Source organism: Marmota monax, unplaced genomic scaffold (genome assembly GCF_021218885.2).
Source record: "Marmota monax isolate L192 unplaced genomic scaffold, Marmota_monax_Labrador192_F-V1.1 WCK01_AAM20220418_F8-fsc00051, whole genome shotgun sequence".
Lineage (NCBI taxonomy): Eukaryota > Metazoa > Chordata > Mammalia > Rodentia > Sciuridae > Marmota > Marmota monax.
In genome coordinates, this window is record NW_026695202.1 from 7,967,262 (window position 1) to 7,988,868 (window position 21,607).

A 21,607-nucleotide genomic window follows, 5' to 3' on the forward strand; every position below is an offset into this window, starting at 1 on the left:
CCCTTAACCCTGCTTGGTGGGCAAAAAAACGAGGCCCAGATGAAAGAGAAACGGAATGTGGGCCCCACCACAAGAAGCCACCAACACACCTGCAACTGTGTGACAAGGAACTTTGCAACACCATAAAACAAATAAGACAACTTTACAGCTGACACCAAATGCTTTCTTCGCATGTTGTCCAAACATCTGTCAAAGACTGTTCCTTACTCGGCTACGGGGGACCTCAAACCACCTCGGGTCTGGAGCTGCCCGACTCTGTGATTGCTGTTTGCTCAAATGAACTCTTTAAAGGTTCTCCGTGCCTCGGGTTCACCTGCATGGAACTGACATTAGGCATCCGTTTATACATGCTGTCAGGTTCTGGATCTGAAAAGTCCCCCAAAGGCTGATACGTTGAAGGCTGGGTTCCCGCAGTGTCCAGAGGCTTTGGGAAGTGATGGGATCACGGAGAAGTTAGCCTCCTCCATAGCTGATGGCATCACTGAAAGCCAATGGGAACTGGGAGCTGGGGACTAGGGAGAGGAAGTAGTCACTGAGTCAGGCCCTCAAAGGGCATATGCTGTCCCCAGCCCCTCCCTCTCTCTCTTTCTCCTCCACCGCACCTTCCGCCATAGTGTTTCCCTCTAAAAGCAATGAAACTAGCTGACTGTGGACTGAAACCAGGAGCCAAAACTAAATCTTTTCTTCTTTAAGTTGTTTTTTCTCAGGTATGTTGTCACAGCAACACAAAGCTGACCGGCACACCTGCTCATGGTCCATCTGTTCTCAGGGCATGCTCCATGAGAATAGAGACCTTGTCTGCTTTGACTGCAACCATCCCCTGAGCACTGACTTCACTGTCTGGCACATCATGTGGTCACTTGAGAAATATTTGGCAGGTGCACAAATGAACAAATGGCTCTGACCTACCATTCCAGCCTGCTCTTCCTAAGTACCTTTTCAGGTCCCTCTCCCATCAATGAAATCAATGACCATGGCTCACAGGTCCCCGCTCCAAGTCTTTGCTCCTGCTGTTGTGACCTACTCCTTCTTCAGAGCCCAATTCAAATCCTGCTCTGAGGGTGTGAAGGGCACCGTGGAAAGGGCTGGGTAGGTGCTGGAACTGAGCACAGAGGCCCAGCTCTGCCCAAGCCTAGCTGGGAGGCCCTGGGCAAGCCCTTCGACTCAGAAGTTCAGCTGCTGCCTATGAAACATGGCCACTGTCCACCTTGGCAGGGTTTGTTTGCTCATGCGTTTTAGAGTAAATTAAATGAGACATTCAAAAGAGGGACTTGAGTGTGACTTCCCTCCTCATCCCTCCTCTTCAAAGCTCTCACAGATCCAAACAGCCACACGGCCTTTGACTCCCCCGTCAATCTAAAACCAGACAGAAACAAAACAAAACAAAACAAACAAAACAATCGGAGAGAGACTCTCCAAAGAATGACGACATTTATTTGGAAATAGCAGACGTTACCACGGGAACGCACACTCCATAGCAAACCGTGGGCATATCCAAAGAGATAGCAGCAAGGGGAATTGTCAAAGACCAACACAAGGAGGATCACATCAGACATTTTAAAACAGTTGTCCTTGACCACAGTGATTATAACCAGGATGGAGTCCATCTGAGATCCAACAGACGGCCGCTGGGCGGATGTCCCTGTGGACAATCGTCTAAGGTTGCATGGCCTCTGTGCGGGGCTATGGCTCTAGAAGCGTCTTTGTGATAAGCTGCTGTCAGGCAGCCACAACCTCCTGGCGTTATTAACTTTTTGGTGTTGTTGGAGTTGACACAGGTGACCGTTTTGATTCTGACGACTTTCACACTTGTTTCACACCAGTGAGCCCCGCGAGGTCCATCCAGACCACTGACCTCTTGCTAGCGGGGTCCCTGGCACTTCAGGGCCTGACTTTACAGTCCCCTTGCCTCTAGAATGTGGGTTCCTCAGGGCAGGGTCCGTGTCCCCTTCCCCTACCTCTCCCCAGGGCTGGCCACTCAGGAGATGCTCAGGGACATCCGTGGGTTAAATGTGTGGGAACAAGGAGACCTGAGGCCAGGAGGGCCAGGGCTGTGGGGAGCCGGGGAGGGACTGTCTGGAGGGAGGGCTGGCGTCCAGGTCCACACCACCCAGGGGCGGCCAGAGCTTAGGCTCACCCCAGAGAGAGGCAAAACCAAAGGAAATCAGATGGGGTGTTAAACCACAGACTCGGCAACTTCCCTCTGCGCCGCTCAGTTCTGTCCAGGGAGGGGGCTGGACCAACGGTCTCCGGGGATGAGGGGCAAAGTGGAAGGGTGGGCTTTACACTGGTCAGCTCTTGGGCTCACACTGTCACTCATCTCTCTGGGCAGGTCTTCTCAGCTGTAAAAAGTTGCAAATGACCCTTAATTGATGGAGCTGCCCAGTGGATTAGAGGGGACAGTGAGCGCCACAGTCCCTGGCAGGAGGCCCAGCACTTGGAAGGCACTGAGAGCCTCCCTTCCCGCCTCTCTCCTTTGCTATCTCTGATTCTCTCCTCCCCAAGAGTCCCCATCCTCACTCTTGACCGCTCACGGCAGAGATCCACCAGGGCTGCTTCTGCTCCGGTGGAAGGAAACTTGCCGTCCCTGGGCAGTGCCTGGTTGGCCTACCCTCGTGGGGCCCGACTTCTGAGGGACTCAGCCCCTGACCGTGAAGACCACCAAGATGGTTACATAGTGGTTCATTCCCCTCTTGGCACAGAGGAAAACACCCCCGCAGTCCCCTTCCCTCTAGACAGCATCAGATGACTCCTCCTGGCCACAGAACCCCAGCAGAAGTCCTATTAACCACTTCCACTTCTGACTCATTAAATGCCCCTCCTTTGCTCTCCCCATTTCTCTTGAAGCCCACAGTTGGAAGATGGTGGTATCACAGTTTGGAAAGTCCCTGAATTGATGCCAACCACGTCACACTGGTGTAGGTGAGTGATGCCACTCCTGAGATTTTAGGGCTCACTTGTTACTGCAGCAGAGCCTAGTCTCCCCTAGCTAAATCACAGAGCCTGACTTCTGTGGGGCACAACACTTAAACCAGGACATCTTTACCTGTCCCTCCTCTCAGGGGAGTCCCTCTTTCTCTTGACTCCTCCTCCTCAGGGAATGGGGACCAGTCTTCCCCACCCTAGCTTCCTGCCTGCACCCATTGTGAAGACACTCACTTTCAGTTTGCGGGGGTATCTGTCACGGTCTTGCAAATTGGTTCCAGTGGCCAGCATAGAATTCTGGAACTTCCCAGGGGAGTTCTTGGATCTGTGACATCCATTCCACACCTTGGGCTGGGCCTCAGTGTCCCCACAAACACCATAAGGGCCTCAGAAGGGCTTTCCTGCTCTGACACTGACCAGCTGACAAGAGCACATTGAAGAGGGACGGCCACGGCTGGCATCGTCCTGCACCCAGCCCAGCCTCCTACCTGCAGGTGCCCGTAAACTCCCCTCCCCTCGCAGGATAAGCACTTGCTACAGGCCGGGCCCTTCTGCCCGCCTCCTGCTGGAACCAGCTCCCAGCCCCGCCCCTTTCTCAGATCCGCAGGCCTCCTGCCGCCACGCCCTGACACCTGCATCCCGGCCCTGGGGGTGGAGAGTTTGTTCCCTTATCAGCCCTCTTACTGACCCCTCCCTGGTTACACAGTGGTGTGGAGCAGAATTCCTGGCAAGGACGCATCCGCGACTGTCAGCTCCGGCCATCGGTCCAGTGCACAGGGAGGAAAGGTCCCCTCGGGGCTGTCCTGGAGACGGGAAAGGCAGAGCAAGCAGGAAAGAAGCAGAAGGACCCCCAAAGGAGGTGGGACACCCCAGGCCAGGTGGACAGAGCCCAGCTGTGAAGGCAGGCCCAGGAGAGGAAGCAGAGACTCCGGAGAAGGGCCAGACCCCACGGCCCCGCGACCACCTTTCCTCAGCCTCCGCCTGCAGGACGGCAGGAGCCCAGGGCCCCAGAGGCTCCTTCTGGAGTCTGGAAGCAGTAGGATTGAAGGAAGCCCAGGTTTCTGGAAAGATCCCTCAACTCTAGCACAGCCCAAGGCCAAGTGGTCACCTGGGACCCACAGGTGGCACCCCAAACTCCCAGGGGCTGGCCAGACCCCGCAGGAAAGAGCCACAGGCCAGAGAGAGGGCAGAGGTGGACACACTCCTTCCCCGTCTGGAGGCTCACCTGGGACGTCCTGCCACCCCTGCTCGACTTTGTCTCTGCATCCTCCCCTGGGCTGTGACCTCAGGGACCCTGGCCTGGGCTGGTGATTGTGAAAGCAGCCACCTCTAAGGCGACCCCAGTTTGGCAATGCTGCCTCCTGTGACTTCAGGTTGCTGAGGGCTGAGGGCCCAGGACGCGGGCCAGCTGGCCTTCCTGCAGGGAGCCGCCCTCTTGGTCCCCGGTGTATTTGGAAGTCCATGGAAGTCCCCGCAGTCACAGGATCGTGCCTGGATCATCCAACGGGAGGCTCCCCCTTCTGCAGCTCCACCTGCCCTCTGGGTCCCGCGAGGCTCAGAGAAGGAAGCACGCCACCCTCTGCGGGCACCCTCCTGGGCACACGGAGCCCGCCACACACAGCTGCCCTGGGGAGGCGCCACGGGGCGCCCTGCTCCCTGCAGGGGCATGGAGGGGAAGATCTCGGGGTGTTGTGAGGCCCCCAAGAAGCTGGGCCTGTCCTTCTCCATCGAGGCGATCCTCAAGAGGCCCACGGAGAGGAGAGATGCAGCCAGGTCACCAGGGGCCGGTGGAGGGAGCCCCGGGCAGGCAACGGTGGAAAGTTCCAGGCTGGCGACGTCCCCGCAGCACCAGCCCCCGGGTAAGTGGCTTCCGGTCATTTCTCTCCGTTCCCTGGGCTCCGAGGCCCAGCTGGGCTCCTGCAGAGAAAGCAGAAGGCAGGGCCCTGATCTCAGAGGGGCCCGGGTTCTGGGCTGGCTGCCATATATACCCTCCAATCCGACCTGGGGCTGGGTGCTGGGTGCAGAGCTCCGGGGCTCCATGTTGCAAAATGCAGGGACCGAGGCTCGTGCTTGTCACCAGCCACCGCGGAGAATGCTCTTGCCACTTACTGGCGATGTGGCGGGCACCGTCCTTTAGCTTCAGTATCATAACTAGACAGGAGAGGAACTCACGGGAGAGCTGGACAGTGTCCCCAGGTTACCTGAGGTCAGGGCCTGGCTCAGCTGTCCCCAGGTCCCTGCTCAGCCGGGCTCATGAGCTGAGCTGGGCCCGCATGGCCTCCAGTGGCTGAAGTTTTGCCCAGCGTCTGCCCTCTCTGATCCCTCCGCCAGTGGCCATCCCAAGGAATGTCCTGTTAACAGTGACCAGACAGATTTCAGAGCCCTCCTCAGAACCTGCTTGACGAGGGGCGAGTGGTGCTGGGCCGTGAGGTGGACACACACCTGCTGACGGCAATCTAGGTATGGGTCTCTGTTCTGCCCAGACCCGCTGTGTGTCCTCGCGAAGGTCCCTGTCCACTCTGGTCTCGGCTTTACCCTAGGTGAAATGGCTAACAAGAGAGAAGAAGAGAGTTGGCACTGGTGACATCTTGAGGGTCACTTGAGTCTGACAGGCCTCAGCCCTGAGCAGCTCACAGGAGGCTCCCAGCTCTCCCCCCTCTTCACGCTTAAATCCAAGAAGATTCTAGAAAGGGAGCCCAGGGGTCCTTACTGTCAGCCCTGCCTTGAACAGAGCCCCGCCCCGTGGAGCCTCCCACAGAGGAAGCTGACGGGTGCTCAGCTGCAGGCGGGGGACCTGGAAGAGAGGTGCTGGTGGCCTGTAGCTGGGCTGTGGGTGGGAAAGGGCCCCTGGCTGGATTTTCTCAGGTTCATTAACATCTTCCAGGAGGACTGGGCTTTCACAGAAGCAGTTTCACTGAGGCTCCAACCCGGGTCTCTCCTGCTGCTTCTGTGTGAAACCCAGGACCACCCTGCGCGTCACAGTGACGCAGAGAGAGGAGACAGGCCCCATCTCTCCTACCAGGACAGCTGCCCCTCCCGGCCTGGCAAAGGCTGGTGGTAGAAAGGAGGCCATTCTCCTGAGGCCTCTGCTGAGGACTCGGGCAGACCCCATGTCCTCCTGCTGCACCCAGAGCAGACCCTGGGAAGAACTGGCCATGACATTGGAGGGGGCCCCACCTCCATCACAGAACTTTCATGGCCACCTTCGCATGTCCTGGTCAGCTCTAGAACTGAAATCCTGGTGACCAGGATCACCTCTTCTGTCCTGATTGTAATTTTTTTCTTTTTTTTTTTTTTTTTTTTTTTTGGTGCTGGGGATCAAACCCAAGGCCTTGTGCATGCAAGGCAAGCGCTCTACCAACTGAGCTATGTCCCAGCCCCGACACCATTGTAATTTGAAGCTACCTCCCCCACTCTGCTGAAATTCGACATTCCAGAAAGCTTGGGGATGGTCCCACTGGTAGTTTTCAAGGTGACATTGATAGGCACGCAGGCAAAGAGGTTTCTGTGGACAGTTCTGTAGTCACTTTTACGCTAATCTTAGAGAAGCTGTTGGTGACAAAAGGTGCTGGTTATCTATCTGTAGTCGTGATGTAAGGGTTCTTTGTTTGTTTGTTTGTTTGTTTTAGTTGTCAATCACCTTTATTTATATGCGGTGCTGAGAATCTAACCCAGGTCCTCACACATGCCAGGCAAGCACTCTGCCACTGAGCTATGACTCCAGCCCTGATTGTTTGTTTAATAAGTGTATTTATTTGAGCAAAAAAGAAAAAAGTCTATTGAGGACTTATTTCAAAAATCATAACATAGACGGCTGCAAATATGTCAGACAGTCCAAAGGTAACTTGCAGAAATGGCAGATGATCTAGGGTGGCTGTGACGTGCTGTGCTGTGCGGAGGGGAGGGATTTGGGAAACCTGGCCTTGAGGCCCAGATCTGGCACCGACTCACAGGGAGACCTTGGGCAAGCCCCCTCCCTCTCTAGGCCTATCGGCAAGGCCCCTCCCAGCTCTGACCCACCCTGGCTGATTCAACCACAAACCAGCTGCTGGAAACCTTAGGGTGATTCCCCAGTGGTCATCTTCCACCCTGAGGAGGAGGGCAAGCCCTCCCAGAGCCCCTGGCCCAGCCAGTGTGGGTGGCTGATGGCTGATGCCCCTCCCATCCCCTGTCCTCCTCCTCCTTCCATGCAGTGCCCCTCAGGGAAGGACAGCAGGACTAGAAATAGCAAGGCCCTTCCGCCCCAGATCAACGGCGGAGTCAACTCCTCTTTGAATCTCATTCAGCATTTACGGGGCTACATGGAATGGCTCACAGACACCCCTTCCCATCCAAATGACGCAGGCACTTATAAAATTGCAGCATCTCGGGCCCAACCTCCAAAATCTGACTGTCCTCCAGGGCAGGACCCAGGAGCCTGTGTTCTAAGCACCATGCTCAGTGGTACTGATGTGTGGTCCACGGTGACTCTTGGAGGAGGTCTGGGCTCAGAGCAGTAAAGTGACTTCTTCCAAGCCACAGAGCCCATACGTGCAGGCTCTGAGGTCAGGCAGACTCTCCAGGCTCCAGGGCTGACCCAGGACCCGCCGGCCTTGTACCTCAGGCCAGGGACCCAGTTCCTCCCCCCATCTTCTCAGTCCCCTGGGGACCCTCATGATGGATGGGTCCAGCCCTCCCAGGTCTCAAGTCAATGGGGACATGCAAGAGGCTCTCCCCATCTGAGGTGCTGAGCCCCGCTGCCCACTCTCTCCTCTTGGGAGGCAAGCCCCCTGAGTCCCAGGACCCCCCCAAATCCTGTGACTCAATCAGGAGGAACCTCCTTTTTGTACCAGAGACCCAGGCCTTGAAGAGAGAGAGCTCATTTCTGCGTCTCTCCCCTGATGACCACGCGCAAGGAAGTCCCCACACAGGGGGAGGGGAGGGGAGACAGACCGGGAGGTTCCCGCCCAGCGGGAGCACCTGTGGGGGTGGCCAGGCCTGGGGGGAGTGCACGGGGGTCCCCTCACCTGCTCACGAGCCACCTGTTCACTCACAGAGTGAGGAGCTGCTTAGAGCCCATGTGAGGCCAAGCTGGCCCTGGAGAGGTCGGGGGACCATAGGGGGACCACCCAGGGCCACAGTGGGCTCCTTGGTATCTGAGGAAGGTCCTGCAGCAGGGTCAGCTGGCAACCTTAAGTTCTGGTGGCCATATGATCTCCGTCACAATTACCTCTGCCATCGGAGCCAAAGTGTCTGAAAACCATGGGTCAAGGAATGAGTGTGTTTGTGTTCCAATAAAACTTTATTTAAAAAAAAAGGCCACAGGTGAGATTTGACCCTCCTGTTATAGCTCAGCGACCCCAGCCCCTGACTCATTAGCATGGCACACAAGGTCCCTCTCAGGCTGACCTCCTGTCACACATCCCTGGCCCTCACGGTCATCCCTCGAGGCACATGGGCTGTCCTCTCATGTCCAGATCTTTTCTCCCTTCTCAGGGCCCACGGCTCCTCCTGCCCCTTCCTTCTCTGCACCCCACACCCGTTTCCCATGACTATGGCAACACGTCGCCGTGAGGGAGGGTCTCAGAACACAGAAATCGGGGCCTGACCACACTGCAGTGAGGTCAAGGTCAGCGTCCTCCGGAGGCTCCAAGGGCAGATCCAGTCCACACTCCCCCTGGGCCCCAGCGGTGCCAGCCGACCTCGGCCCACTCAGGCTGTGGAGCATCTGTCCCGTCTCCACACTGCTACCCTCTGCCTGGGTTGTCAGGTTGTCCTCAAAGGACAGCAGTCCAGGGTGAGTGCTTCTCAACACCCTTCATTATGTCTGCAAAGATCCTATTTGCAAATAAAGTCACACTCACTGTCACCAGGGGTCAGGTCTCGGATGTCCCTTGGTGCTCCTCACCCACTCTGCCTTCCCTGGCTTCCTGGCCCCTCCTTTGCCTCTTCCTTCTCCCCTCCCGCCCCACCGTCCTTCTCCTCTTTCTTCTTTCCTCTTCTCTTTCCTTTGTGTCTTCTCCTCCTTCCCTTCCCTGCCTGGAACCAAGCTCAGCTGCTCTGGGCACCGGGAGAGGCAGCCCTGACACAGGGCTGTCGCTGAAGCCCATGGGGTACCCTGTCACCTTGGGATTAATGGCTCTGGCTCTCAGACAGGAGACTGAGGCTCCACCGGAGCAGACAAAATGCAGAGCTGAAAGTTCATCAGTGAGGTTTGATCCCTTCAATGGCCTCCCAATCCATCTCCCAGTCTCCGTCACAAACTAACCTGGTCATGGGGACATTCCATCAGGGCTCAGGGGCACCTGGAGGCTGGTTCTAAAACTAAGAACCCTGTGGGAGTTCAAGAAAGTCCCAGGCCTGGAGACCCCTGCTTGAAAAACTGCAACTCGTTACTGTGGGTCCCCCCAAAACAGACCTGAAGGAACGGATGTGAGCACAAGCCATTGGCCTGGGGTGTGCAAGGGAGACCAGCAGGGAGATAGTGACATAATCCAGCAAGGGAAGGCAGAGTGCACGGGCGTGTCAGTACAGAGGTGACTCCATATGAGATGGAACAAGAACTCACAAGTCAGAAATTCACAAAGTTCTGACCACGGAGACCAAACGTGGAGGTCGGAAGTTGACCCAGAGCACAGAAAGCTTAGAGGTGATGAGCAGGACCCCAGAATGTCAGAGCTGGGAGAAACCTATGAACAGAGGAGGAAGCTTAGAGTGTAGCTATAACTTGTGTGTGTGTGTGTGTGTGTGTGTGTGTGTGTGTGGTGGCAGGGAATTGAACCAAAGGTGCTTAATCACTGAGGCACATCCCTAGCCCTTTTTATTTTTTTATTTAGAGAGAGGGTCTTGGTAAGTTGCTTAGGGCCTTGCTAAGTTGATGAAGTTGGCTTTGAACTTGCAATCCTCCTGCCTCAGCCTCCTGAGCTGCTGGGATTGCTGGCGTGCACCACCACACCTGGCTTAGCTATGATTTTAATTTGATTTACCCATTGCATATGTTATCTGAGCATACAACAAATACCTGCTGAACCTCTTGAGTGCCAGGCATGTCTATTGTTAACAAATCATCCCAAAACTTACTGGCTTAAAATGGTAGTTAACTGGGTGGTTCTGGCTCAGAGTCCCTCATGAGATGGCATCTGGGGTGCAGTCATCTCAAGGCTGGACTTGAATAGAGAATGTGCTTTCAAGATGGCCCTCACATGTCACTGATACTTGGAGCCAGTCGTTGGTGGAGGCCTGGTTCCTCCCCAGGCAGAGGTCCTCGCATGCTGCTTGAGCATCCTCACAACATGGCAGATGGTGTCTCAGCTTGAACATTTCAAGAGGGAGACAGCCAGGTGGCATCCACTTTGTCTCAGAGCTATTTATTTGTGCTTTGTATTCCAAAAGGAATGGGGAGCCATTTGGGGGCAGGGGGTGTTAAACAGGAAAGTGTACAGTGGTCAGTATTAATGAGAACACTTTGATTTTGATTGATAAAAATTGTCCTAGGTTAGCTAAAATGGAAAGGGGAATGTATTGCAATGAAGAAATTAAGAAGCAGTTTTCCTAACTAAGCCACAGGAAGGGCAGGGGGCAAAGCAGGGTTCGGCCATGATGGGACACCAACCCAGAGCAGCGTCCCGCCTGTCCAGCTGCTTCCCTGCCTGTTGCCTGGACTCACTGCCAGCTGCGTCCTCCAAATGGCTCACAATAGCTCCAAGAGTTGTGTCAGCCTCCAACGTCATCCCCAAGCTCTCTGAAGTCCCAAGTCCAAAAGAATCTTCTTCTTGCTGGTCCCCTTCTCCCCTGGCATTTCTTACACAGAACCCTTGTACCTCTTCATGGGCTGGTTTTAGTTTCCATATGTGGAACCCCCGAGCCTCTTTCTATACCAGGGTGTGTCCTAACGAGGTCTATTCCCCCAGACACTCCTGGGGAAGAGCCACGGTTAATAATTGGTGGGCCGGAAACGGCTCTTCCCCCTATTTGCAGGGCCCTGTGACTGGGGTATCTCTGGTATCTCTGGCCCTGTGACTAGGGTATCACTGCTCACCCAGGGATGGCCTCTTGTGGGTGCTTCAGCAGAGACAGCTCCCTGCTGGTAGGAAGGGTAACCAGACATGGATTCTCCCAAGGAAGAGAACCAAGTTCTGTGACCCTTCCTGTGCTCCACCGGAAACACCCTCCGGCCACACAGTTCACCATAGGTCAGGAAAGGGCATGGCTGCTCTTTTTTTAAAAAGGAAGAAAAAGGAAAAGACGCATACATGTGAAAATGGTGTGTGTGTCTGTCTGTCTGTGAGCACATCTGCTCAAGTCCTGAGTACATGAGGAAGCCACAAGCCCTACACGGCCTGGAGAGTGCCACCAAACCAGTCGCCCTTGGGAACAAGACCAGCACATCCAACACTGGCGCTTCTCCACTGTTTCTTTTATATATATATATATATTTCTTAGTTGTAGTTGGACACAGCGCCTTTATTTTATTTATTTATTTATTTATTTTTATGTGGTGCTGAAGATCGAACCCAGGGCCTCGCACATGCTAGGCGAGCACTTTACTGCTGAACCCCAACCCCAGCCCTCTCCATTGTTTCTCGATTTCTTCCTTCTCATCTCTTTCCACCTTATACTTTTCTTTTTATTGTTTATTTATGTGAGAAATCCCCACTTATTGCAGAAAGATAGAAAACATGCAGAAAAATGAAAAGAAAAATGGAAGCATAACTCTGCTAATAATGAGTAATCATCACTATTAACATTTTGAAAGAAGATAGACCCTGAAAATTGTTTTGAATATGGAGGCAGCTTTGTCACAAGCTGAAAGTTAGCACATAAACTTGAAATAAAGAAAAAAAAATACCTACAGTGTTTCCACGAGGATATTCACGACCGGCCTTGGGGAGAGGGGACAAAGCTTTGCAGGCTCAGGAAGTCAGGAGAATGGGCAGGTGGGGAATAAAAGGCTGTGGCCAACGTGGGGGGATCTAGAAAGGTCGGCTAAGACCGAATCACAGAAATGAGGGGTGCAGAGGGCAGATGGTTCTAGAAAGTTAGCACAGGGGAGCCTGGAATGGCACACCAAGGGGCCTGCCTTCTGCTCTGTGGGATCAAGGGAGCCCCGGTGGCCTGTGGCCCCAGCTCTGGGGAAGGGGCCAGCGTGGGTCAGCTCTGGGAGACTCCTGGCCTGCACCCGCCTTCATGTGTCAGGATGGCGGTGAGCACACCCTGATCTCCTCCCTGGTGACCCCACTGCCTTCGGAGACCAGGGCTCAGTGGGAAGGCCCCCCAGGCCTCCAGCTGTGCAGCCAGGGCCAATCATCAGACCGCGGCAAAGGAGCCGTCAGGGTGGGCGCCAGGCCCCCGGGAAAGAAGGGTTCATAATCAGGTGGCCTAACCACCTGTGTAAACTGTGTATTTCTTATGATCGATGTGCTAAATGGCTCAGGTTTAATTAAGTTCTGCTGACTTGTTCCCTTTGAAGGCTCACTGAAGTGTGATCACAACCCCCAGAATTAATAACAGGAGAGAAAAAACTTGAAAGGGGTGGCAGGTCCCCGCCGCCATCATCCTCTTTCCCTGCCCCAGGGGCCTTCGGCCAGCGGCTTCTCAGCTTCTCTGCCAAGAACCCGGTAGGGAGATGCTGAGCCTGGACGCGGGACCTTCTCGCTCTTCATCCAGTGTTCCTTCAGGACCCTTGCCTGTGGCCAAGGGTCTAATGAGGTCCCTCTGGTTCCAAAGGTCCCCATGCAGAACCGTCTTCTCTTCCCTGTCCCCACTGTGCTTTCTGCCTTCTCTCACCTGCTTCTCTCTCTTGTGACCCCCTGTGGTCTGTAACATGAGGGTCAGCCTTCCTGGTCACCTCCTGCGGTGTGGCGGGAAATCTAAGCGGCTGATCTTCATCCTTCCTGAGCCGTCCCCTTGGACACTGCTCTTCCCCCTCCCAACCTGCCCTATGGACCATATTCAGGTTGACTCTGCTCTGAGTCACCATCCAGAGCTCCTGGACACCATCCCTACCCCCACTGACATCCTCCTCCCTGGGCACAGGCACAGAGATGAGCTGGTCACCCCTCCCTGGCCTTCCCTATAATCCGTTTCCCCAAGGCCATCAAAGATGGCACTGTGCCCATTGAATAATCTCTCTCCTGAGATTCGTGGCAATGAGAGGATATTGTAATGGAAGGACGAACTTGAAGTTCAACCCAGAATATGACTTTTTCAAGAATCTAATGGGAACTCCAGTAAGGCGGAGCAGTTCAATAGAACATTCTGAGATGACGGAAATGGTGCATATCCAATATGGTAGCCACCAGTCATGTGTGGCTGACAAGCTGTGGTGAGTGGAACCGAGAACCTGGATTAGATCTGATTTAAATAGCCACTAACAGCCGCCATGGACTCTAAGGAGTCCAATCTTTCACAAGGTCTGGCCTCAGATCCTAACCTCATTTCCCTGACTCCAGGTTCAAGTCTATCTGTCTCTTGGCCTTCTTGATTGGCCTTCTCTCCAACCAACGGTTGGGGTGCTCCACCCACTGGGTGTGATCTCAGCCCTGGAGTCTGTCCCCCATGCATGCCCCTCTTTATGTTTCTCTGGCTTGGGGGTGTTCAATCTGGAATAACACCCCAGGGTGAGGGCAATCAGTATCCACTATTGACACCCCAGGAACCTATGGCCAGTCTGGGGGGAAGGGCTTCAGCACTCTGAGTCCAATTTGGGGCTCAGCCTCCACCTCCCCTTCAGTGAAGCTGTCACTACCACATTAGACACATACCATCATCAACTCTCAAAGACAAACACTTCTCCTAAGGAGGTGGATTTCCAAAGCCAATCAGATGCCATATTGAACTGTCCTGTGACCTGCCAGAGCCTTCCTCCAAGCCATCAGCCACCAGGTCATTAGGCAGAGTGGGGTTTTTATCCTTGCCCTCTCCGTCCTACCTCCCCAGATGCTCTTCTAGCCCTGCTGGGGGTGGGGGAAGCCACACGCATCTTAACAGCTGCTCCCCCAGGAACACTAATGGAAGCTTTGAAGTAATTACTTTATTGAGGAATCTCCCCTTAGTCACAAACTTCTGTTTGCCCAAGTTTCCTTCTGGGAAGATGGAGGTACTAGCTCGGCTTTGTTATAATCTACCTCCAATTTCACACCCTCTGTCTTCCATGTTGTTTCATTGCCTGTATTCTGGTCCTGCACCCCACTTTGACACACAGCATCCCCCCCCACATCCTGATATTTCCAGGGGGATTTCAACACCATGCCCCACAGCCAATCTGGGATTGCCCCTCTGTGAATGTTTTTCAACTTCCTATAGAACTGCACTCTGTTGTTGATGAGCATCTAAAATGCTGAAGGGTGGGTGGATGGGTGGGTAAATTGGTGGTTGGATGAGTGGATGAGTGAGTGGATGGATGGGTGGGTGGATGGGTGGGTAGATGGGTAGATGGGTGGTTGGGTGGATGAGTGAATGGATGAGTGGATGAGTAGATTAGTGGATGGATGGATGGATGGATGGATGGATAGGTGGGTGGGTAGATGAGTGAATGGATGAGTGGATGATTGGGTGGATGGATGGGTGGATGGGAGGAGCCCAGCCTGTTCATGCTGCACCCCTGCAGACAGGCCCTCAGTGCCTCTTCTTAGTGAGTACTCAGAAGACACACTAAGCTCTGCAGGGGTTAACACCTGCCCTTTGTCTCTACATCACTTCTGATTGGCCTCAGCCCTATTCCTTAAGCACACCATCAGCTCTAAATATAAAATATATACATATATAATATTTTTAAATTATATTTTAAAAGCAGGTGGATTTGGGGTGGGGAAAGGAGAGAAAAGGAAGGAGCAGCAGAGATCAGACTCCTACCAAAAGTGGCTGAAAGCCAATCGCTTACTCTGGTGGAAAATAATGTTTAAAACCTCACTGTTGTTCACTCTCAAGGATCTTCTAAGAGTCAGCAAAAGTGATTAAAAATATGTTAAGGAGATAAAAACAAATTTACAGCCAAACAGGGGGAGGTAGGGGGAGTGAGCCCCAGAGCCGACCATGAGGTCCCACTTCCACCGCAGAGGTCACTGCCTGGTTGTTTCTGGAGAGGAAGGCTCCCTGCTGGCCCTCTTCCTCGCCACCCTGAAGGTCTTCAGAGTCATCTTCCTGGAGAGAAGGAGGACCCTAGGAGGTCGGGGTGGCCTGGCCTTTGCCACTGGATCATTCGACTCCTCTCTCCAACCCCACTCTGAGATGGGGAGCAAATAAAACGAGGTCCAGGTTGCAGATTGGAGAAAACATGATCAGAACTCACGTCCTTCATAGCAACCAAAGAAAAAAAATGCTAGTTGATCTTTTCAGTTTAGTCAGCCCCATTTTTGTGGACTGTGCTCCAATTCATGGCTTGAGGTAGTTTTACCCCTTACTTAGGGGAAGAAGGAAGTGGGCCGGTGGGAGGCAGGGACCTCAGCTGGAGCTCAGACCCCCACCCCGGTGTCTGACTGAGACATCTGACCTGTAGGCAACTTCAGACCAACATGTCAACTGTCTTCAGAACCTGAATTTCACATTTATTCGTGTAGAGCAAACATTCCCCAAGCTCCGTGTGATGCTGGTGTCCCTCTAGTCTGATACCTCCCTGCCACCGGGAGCCCCTGTCCCGAGAGAGATGCCGGCAGGCAGGTGTGGGCCCCCTGTCACCAAGGAGCGTGTCCTCTGGGCTGAGTGTGGGTCGCCTGGGGGCAGGGGGACCTAGGTCTCCCTCATCTGGAGCACCTTTTCCTCACTGGAATGAGGACGGAATCAGGAGAGGCGAGGAGATCATCTAGAATGGTAGACTCCCCCGGCCCCACCTCGCCCGGGGCCAGCAAGGTTGGGAAGAATTGCAGGTGACCATAAGAAAGAACTCAGGTATCGAAGAATCTGTAGAATTGGATTATAAACAAGTGAGAATAGATGATCCCAGGCCCATGGGACTGTCAGAGAAAACCCCAAAGACACAGGCATGCGGTGGTGTCCCGGCTCCAACCAGGCAAGTTGTGGGGTTGGCAGAGGGATGGAGGCGGGGATGGCTGCATGGGGGTGTGACCAGTGCAGCCACATGGTCCCTGTACCCAGAGGGAGGCCCCAGAAATGGGGTTGAATGCTGTGTCCACCCTCTTGGAATCCTGAATAGTTTTCTGTCAGTGAGTCCAGTGGGACATGGCAGCGTGGGCCAGGGGCTAGGAACTTGGCACCTCAACTGTGGGTCAGTGTCTTCTGGCCACCTCCTGCTCCCTGAGAATGGGCTCTCGGCCCACTGTCCCTTGCCCCACCCATAATGCTGCCCTCTCTGTCTTGGGAAGGGTCTGGGCACAGTCTCCAGGAAGGTCAAGGTCAGGTGCAGCGTTGCAGGATCTAGCCAACTTTTCTCATGGGGCATCCATATCCTCAAGTTCCAGTGTCCTCAAGGCCCCAGGGTCCCTCTGAGGGTCTGCACTTACCGCAAGAAAACATGTGCTCAATCAGAAGAGCAAACTTCACCACCATGACAGGTCGAGAGAAGGAAAAGAGCTTTCTCTGCTTTTGGAAAAAAAAGGGGTCCCACATTTTCACGTCGTGCTGGGTGCCCCTGAGAGAAGGGAGGCTGGACAGGCAGGTCAGGCACTGGTGGGGCCCACTGCTGCGGAGCGGGGCCTTCGCTGTGTGGACCAGAGTTGGCACCCTCCTCGGTAACAGGCCAGATGGTGACTATCTTAGTCTTTGTGGCCATGTGGCCCCTGTTGTCATGACAGTGACACTGTTGTTCAAAAACAGGCAGTGCACACATCAGGGGCTAGAGCTGCGCTCTAATAAAACTTTATTTTAAAACAGACAGTGGGCCAGAGGCGGCCTTCGGACCACAGTGTGCTGTCCCCCGTTGCAGACGAGGGGAGTCACTGAGGGTATCTGAGCGCAGAAAGGCACTGTTTTACAAGGTGAACTTGGCTCCACCGTCCAGTGTGGGTGAGATGGGGTCAGCCCAGGCGAACTTTGAAAACACCAGGGGGGCTAGGGGAGAGAGAAGGGGCCCAGACTTGCAGCCGGGGTTGGAAGGGCAAATGGAGGCCGCGCCAGCCTCACCGCGGTGCTGTCCCAGGACTCCTGACACAGCTGACCCTCTCTCCTGCAGAAGGGAGGAAGAGCAGGCGCAGGGTGCGCACCACCTTCACCACGGAGCAGCTGCGGGAGCTGGAGAAGACCTTCCAGCTCACCCACTACCCCGACATCCACGTCCGCAGCCAGCTGGCCACCAGGATCAACCTGCCAGAAGCTCGGGTGCAGGTACGGCACCTCCAGCCCCAGCCCCGGCAGGGACCACGGTGACAGGCTGCGTCCTGAGCCCCTGGGGGTGCCCCTTCTGGAATTTTCCATTGGCTGCATTTCATTGGCCAAATACTATTTTTCTAGCACTGAAATCACCACCTGATGAGAAATAAGCCATCGTTATAAGGCGGTTTCTCTCCTTTTGTGGGGAGCAAATGGAGGGAGGCAGCATGCGGGCCTCTGTTGGTCTCGGCCTCTTCCTCCCCACGTGCTTACAGCTCCAGAGGTCGGTCGCCCCCGCAGCCTCGTTCAGAAACCAGGTTTTGACAGTCCAGGCCAGGGGGTGGACAAACTTCTGTGAAGGCCAGATAGTGACGACTTTAGTCATTGTGGGGCATACAGTGACTGTCAGAGCCACCGTCAAGGCCACTCTTGACATAACCATTCAAGACTGTAACCTAAAAGCAGCCATAGACACCATGAAAGCTGTGTGACTCCATCATGGATTAATCCACCGGTGGTCAGAGCCCCCATGATCCACTCACTTCCCAAAAGCCCTGCCTCTGAGCAGGGCTGCTTTAGAGACCAAAGCTTCAACACAGGAGGCTCTGAGGGCCACTCCAGATCCAATCCAGGACAGTAGGGCTCTGATAGAACTGAACACCGAACTCTGAACGTTACCTAATTTGCGTGTGTTATGAAATATTATTCTTTTGATTTTTCTCTCAACCATTTAAGACTAAAAACCATCCTCATCTCACGAGCCATTCAAAGACACGCGGAGGCCGGGTTCAGCCCACAGGTTGCCTTGGCCAAGCCCTGCTCTGGACCACAGGGGTGTGCTTTGGGGGCAGCACAGATTTCCAAAGCCCCTGGGGTCCATGGCGAGAGCCTGGTTAAGCACTGACAGTCTCATCTGCCCTCTGTCATCTCTTCCCCCAGAATGTCTGGTACTTCATCTCCGGTTACAAACACAGCCACTCCCTGTCACCAGCGGGGACCTTCCACCCTTTCTCAACTGCAAACACCAGGCCCACACACAAGGTTCTGCCAGATTCAAGGGTACCACGTGGGCACTCTCTCTAAAACAGTCTCCCACGTCATTCTTCATTTTCAAAAACCAACGCAATGCACAGGTTCTGATTCGCACTCCCAACCCGGCCCAGGCCAACTCTCCACTCTATTCCATTCCAACTCCTCTCCCCCCGGCTGAGGCCCACCCTGCCTTACCCTTCTCCTCTTTCCCCACCTGAATCTGCCCTGAAGCCTAGAATTCAACTCCTGCCTCAGAGCAATCATCAAGTTCACATGGTCACGCACCAGGACCACCGGGTGGAAAACAGCCGACGGATGGGTTTCATTGGGCCTGCACAGTATTTTAACACTTAGAAGCTTTCACATCAAGATCAACATCTTCCCCCTGGAAACTGGTTGAGTCCAAATACGGGGCTCAGGTTTCCAGGTGTTGACTGAGACAGGAGCTGAGAAGCTGCCCCCTTTAGACCACAGACCCCTCGATTCCCAATATCACCCCTGCATGGTCCCCACAGCCCTGTAGGCACCAAAGACCACAAACCGGGTCCCCTGTCAGAGAGCTGAGGTCCAGATCTAAAGAAACCCTGAATGCATCTAGCTTACAAACTGTGAAGTGCGACCGTGGGAGGGGCCATGAGGAACTCCTTCATGCCTCTCCACCTTCTCCAACCACAGATCTGGTTCCAGAATCAGCGAGCCAAGTGGCGGAAGCAGGAGAAGACCGGCAGCCTGGGCGCCCTGCAGCAGCTGGGTGAGGCCGACGTGGCCCTGCCCATGAACCTGGACGTGGCTGTGAGTGCCCTGGTCATCAGGGCAGGGGGGAGGGACCACCACCTGGAGACATCCCAGCCAGCCCCAGGTGTGAGGAAGCACCCGGGGTCGTGAGAAATAGCACAGGCAAGGAGGCTTCTGGAAGACCAGCCTGGGGCGAGTGGCTGGCCTCTGCCCCGTCCTCATCCCTGAATGGCGATCACTTCTCCTTCCTCCAGGGGGTGGAAGGTGGGACTTGTATGATATTTCACAGCTTACAAAACAAAGTCTCGGAGTAACGCGCAGGACCCAGAGGTTGGGCGTTAGCTCTAGAGTCGGACTGCCCGGGTTCAAACCCCAGCTCTGCTCAGACCCATGGTGCAGCCTGGAAGGGTCACCTTGTCCCTCAGAGGACAGTCAGTGAGATTTGACGAGGCTGAGATGACTGAGATGCGGAGAATTCTGATTCTTGGCATCCAAGAAGCGTCCCGAAACATCAGCCACCCGCGGAGCCTACATATGTTCTGGGCATACACCAGGCGCTCATCTCGGCAGTAGAGCCAGAAACAGTAGACAGCCTGCCCTGCCCCAGGGACACAGGTGTCTACAGCCACCGCGAGGCTCCGGGGTGGAACTTTTTCATGCACTTATTTCTTTTGCTGCTGCAGAGACCAGGATCCGACTAATGATTCTAAGTGGCAGAGTTAGGGCTGTCCCCTAGCCCAGGGTCATGCCCTTCTTACAGGGACCAGGGTCCGCACAGGACTTTCACTGCTGAGCCAGGAAGTCCCAGGCCACGGGGAAGCTGGGAGGTGCAGGGACAGCTCTGGGTTAACTCACCTCTGTCCCCGACCTCTCCTCTCACAGGGCTCCGTGCTGACACCCTCTGCTCTGCCCAGGCTGGCTCCCCCCACAGGCTGCTACCCACCTGCTCAACATCAGCTGCCCTCTGCCTGGGTCCCTGCCCACATGGCCGTCCTCCCGCAGCACCCGTGGGAGATGCCACCCTTCCCGGGCCCTCTGCTCCAGCAGACCTGCGTCCCCGCCCTCTGCCTCCTTCCACCTCCGCACCCCAGCTGGGGCGGCATCTGTGCCACTTCAACCTAGGAACCAGAAACCCTCTCTCTCTGGTGACAGCAGGTGGCAGAGGGTGCCCTGGGTCTCAGGGAAGAGCATCTGTTCAGGCTGTCCTGACCTGCCATTGGAAGGGGGCACGGGCCTCCGTAGCAGGGTGGACAGCAGAGGACCACACTCGTCTCTCCAGCCCAAGTTGCTCCCCTGGTGCAGAAAACAAGCTGAACTGGAATGTGTAGGGGGTCCTCTCGCTCCTGAGCTTCCTTGAACTTGCTGTGCCACCTCCAGCAGGTCACTTGCCCTCTCTAGACCTCATCTGTAACACAAAGCAGTTGGACAAGATGATTTCTGGACACACTTCTCTCCCTTCCTTTGATGAGGCGAGCCACAGTGAGCACCGAGGCAGGGAGGAAGCCGCAGAAGTGTCATTCCTCCTGCACTCATTCAACATGCGTCTGTCGGGCACCTCCTGGGCACCGCGAACGCAGAACTGGACGCGGAGATGAACGACAGGGGCTCTGCCCCGGTGGGTGAAAGGCTGGTGCCGACCTTCCCCTGAGAGGGAAGTGGACACGTGCCTAGCTCCTTCTTGATGGCCTTGATGTGAACATTCCAGAGTGGGACAGAAATAGAACTTTTTTCTAATTTAATACAGAATTTGGTGTCATGGGTTATTTTTCGGGGTTGGGAAGGGCTGTCGGCCTGACTGGTGTGAATGGGGGGTGAGACAGTAAGCTCTAGGGGCCCGGGGCCCAGGGGAAGACCACCCCCTGTGTCCTGGAGAGTCTGAGATGTCATCCACCTCTGTCCCCATGGAGGGAGTCCCCGGGGCAGAGCACACGCCCTGCCTGAGCCTCCTGTTTGCCGACTGTAGATGGACGCGGAATCTCCCACCGGCCCCAGAGTCACTCAGAGGCTCCAAGAGGAGGCCAGCGTGCATAGCAGAGGGCAGAGGCTGAGCCCACGTGGAGGGAGGTCCTTGTCCCCACACTACAGGGAAGGCGCTGCCTTGGCTCCCACCCTGGATGAGAACCCCACTGAGCTTCCCTCTCCCCCATGGCCCTGAGGCCTGTCCTGGCAGGGAGGACCGGGCCTGCTCCCCTGAGCTGGACAGTCAGGACTGGCTTCTGTGTAAAAAGACAAAATAAGTCCCAGGACCCCTCCCCAGGCCCTGAGCCCTGCCCCGGCTGAGCCCTGCACCCCCCGGTTCTCTGTAGACTCGGGTTCCGTCCCCCTGGGCCACGGTTTCCTCATCTGTAAGGTGGTCACTGTGCCAGCCCTGCTTTCAGGCACAGGACGGGACAGGACTGCGGCTCACAGGGTGTGACTGTGCCTGGTCAATGGGAAAGCGCCCCGTCATCAGAGCCCGGGCACCGTGAGCGACGCCTGCTCTCCAGCAACCCTGGCTGAGTCAGAAGGCCAGGGCCAGAGGAGGGAAGGGCCAGGTCACCCACAAACGTGGTCAGCGGGGAACAGGTTGGCAGCGCCCACCCGGGGCCTCAGACACCCATGTGCCAAAAGGGGACTCCGATCGTGTGGCTGCCGTGGACTGACTTTCCCAGTTGTGTCAGGACGTTTATTCTAG

The 21,607-nt window shown here is 55.2% G+C and overlaps 1 protein-coding gene across 1 annotated transcript; it reads left to right on the plus strand.

Annotated features, from left to right (window-relative positions):
- The first annotated feature begins 973 nt into the window (after window positions 1-973).
- Window positions 974-20,055, plus strand: Isx (intestine specific homeobox). Its single transcript, XM_046429589.1, has 6 exons — window positions 974-1,089; window positions 3,632-3,689; window positions 4,547-4,784; window positions 17,030-17,181; window positions 18,874-18,990; window positions 19,816-20,055. The coding sequence occupies exons 1-6, from the start codon at window positions 974-976 to the stop codon at window positions 20,053-20,055; spliced, it is 921 nt and encodes a 306-aa protein (XP_046285545.1).
- Window positions 20,056-21,607: the final 1,552 nt, after the last annotated feature.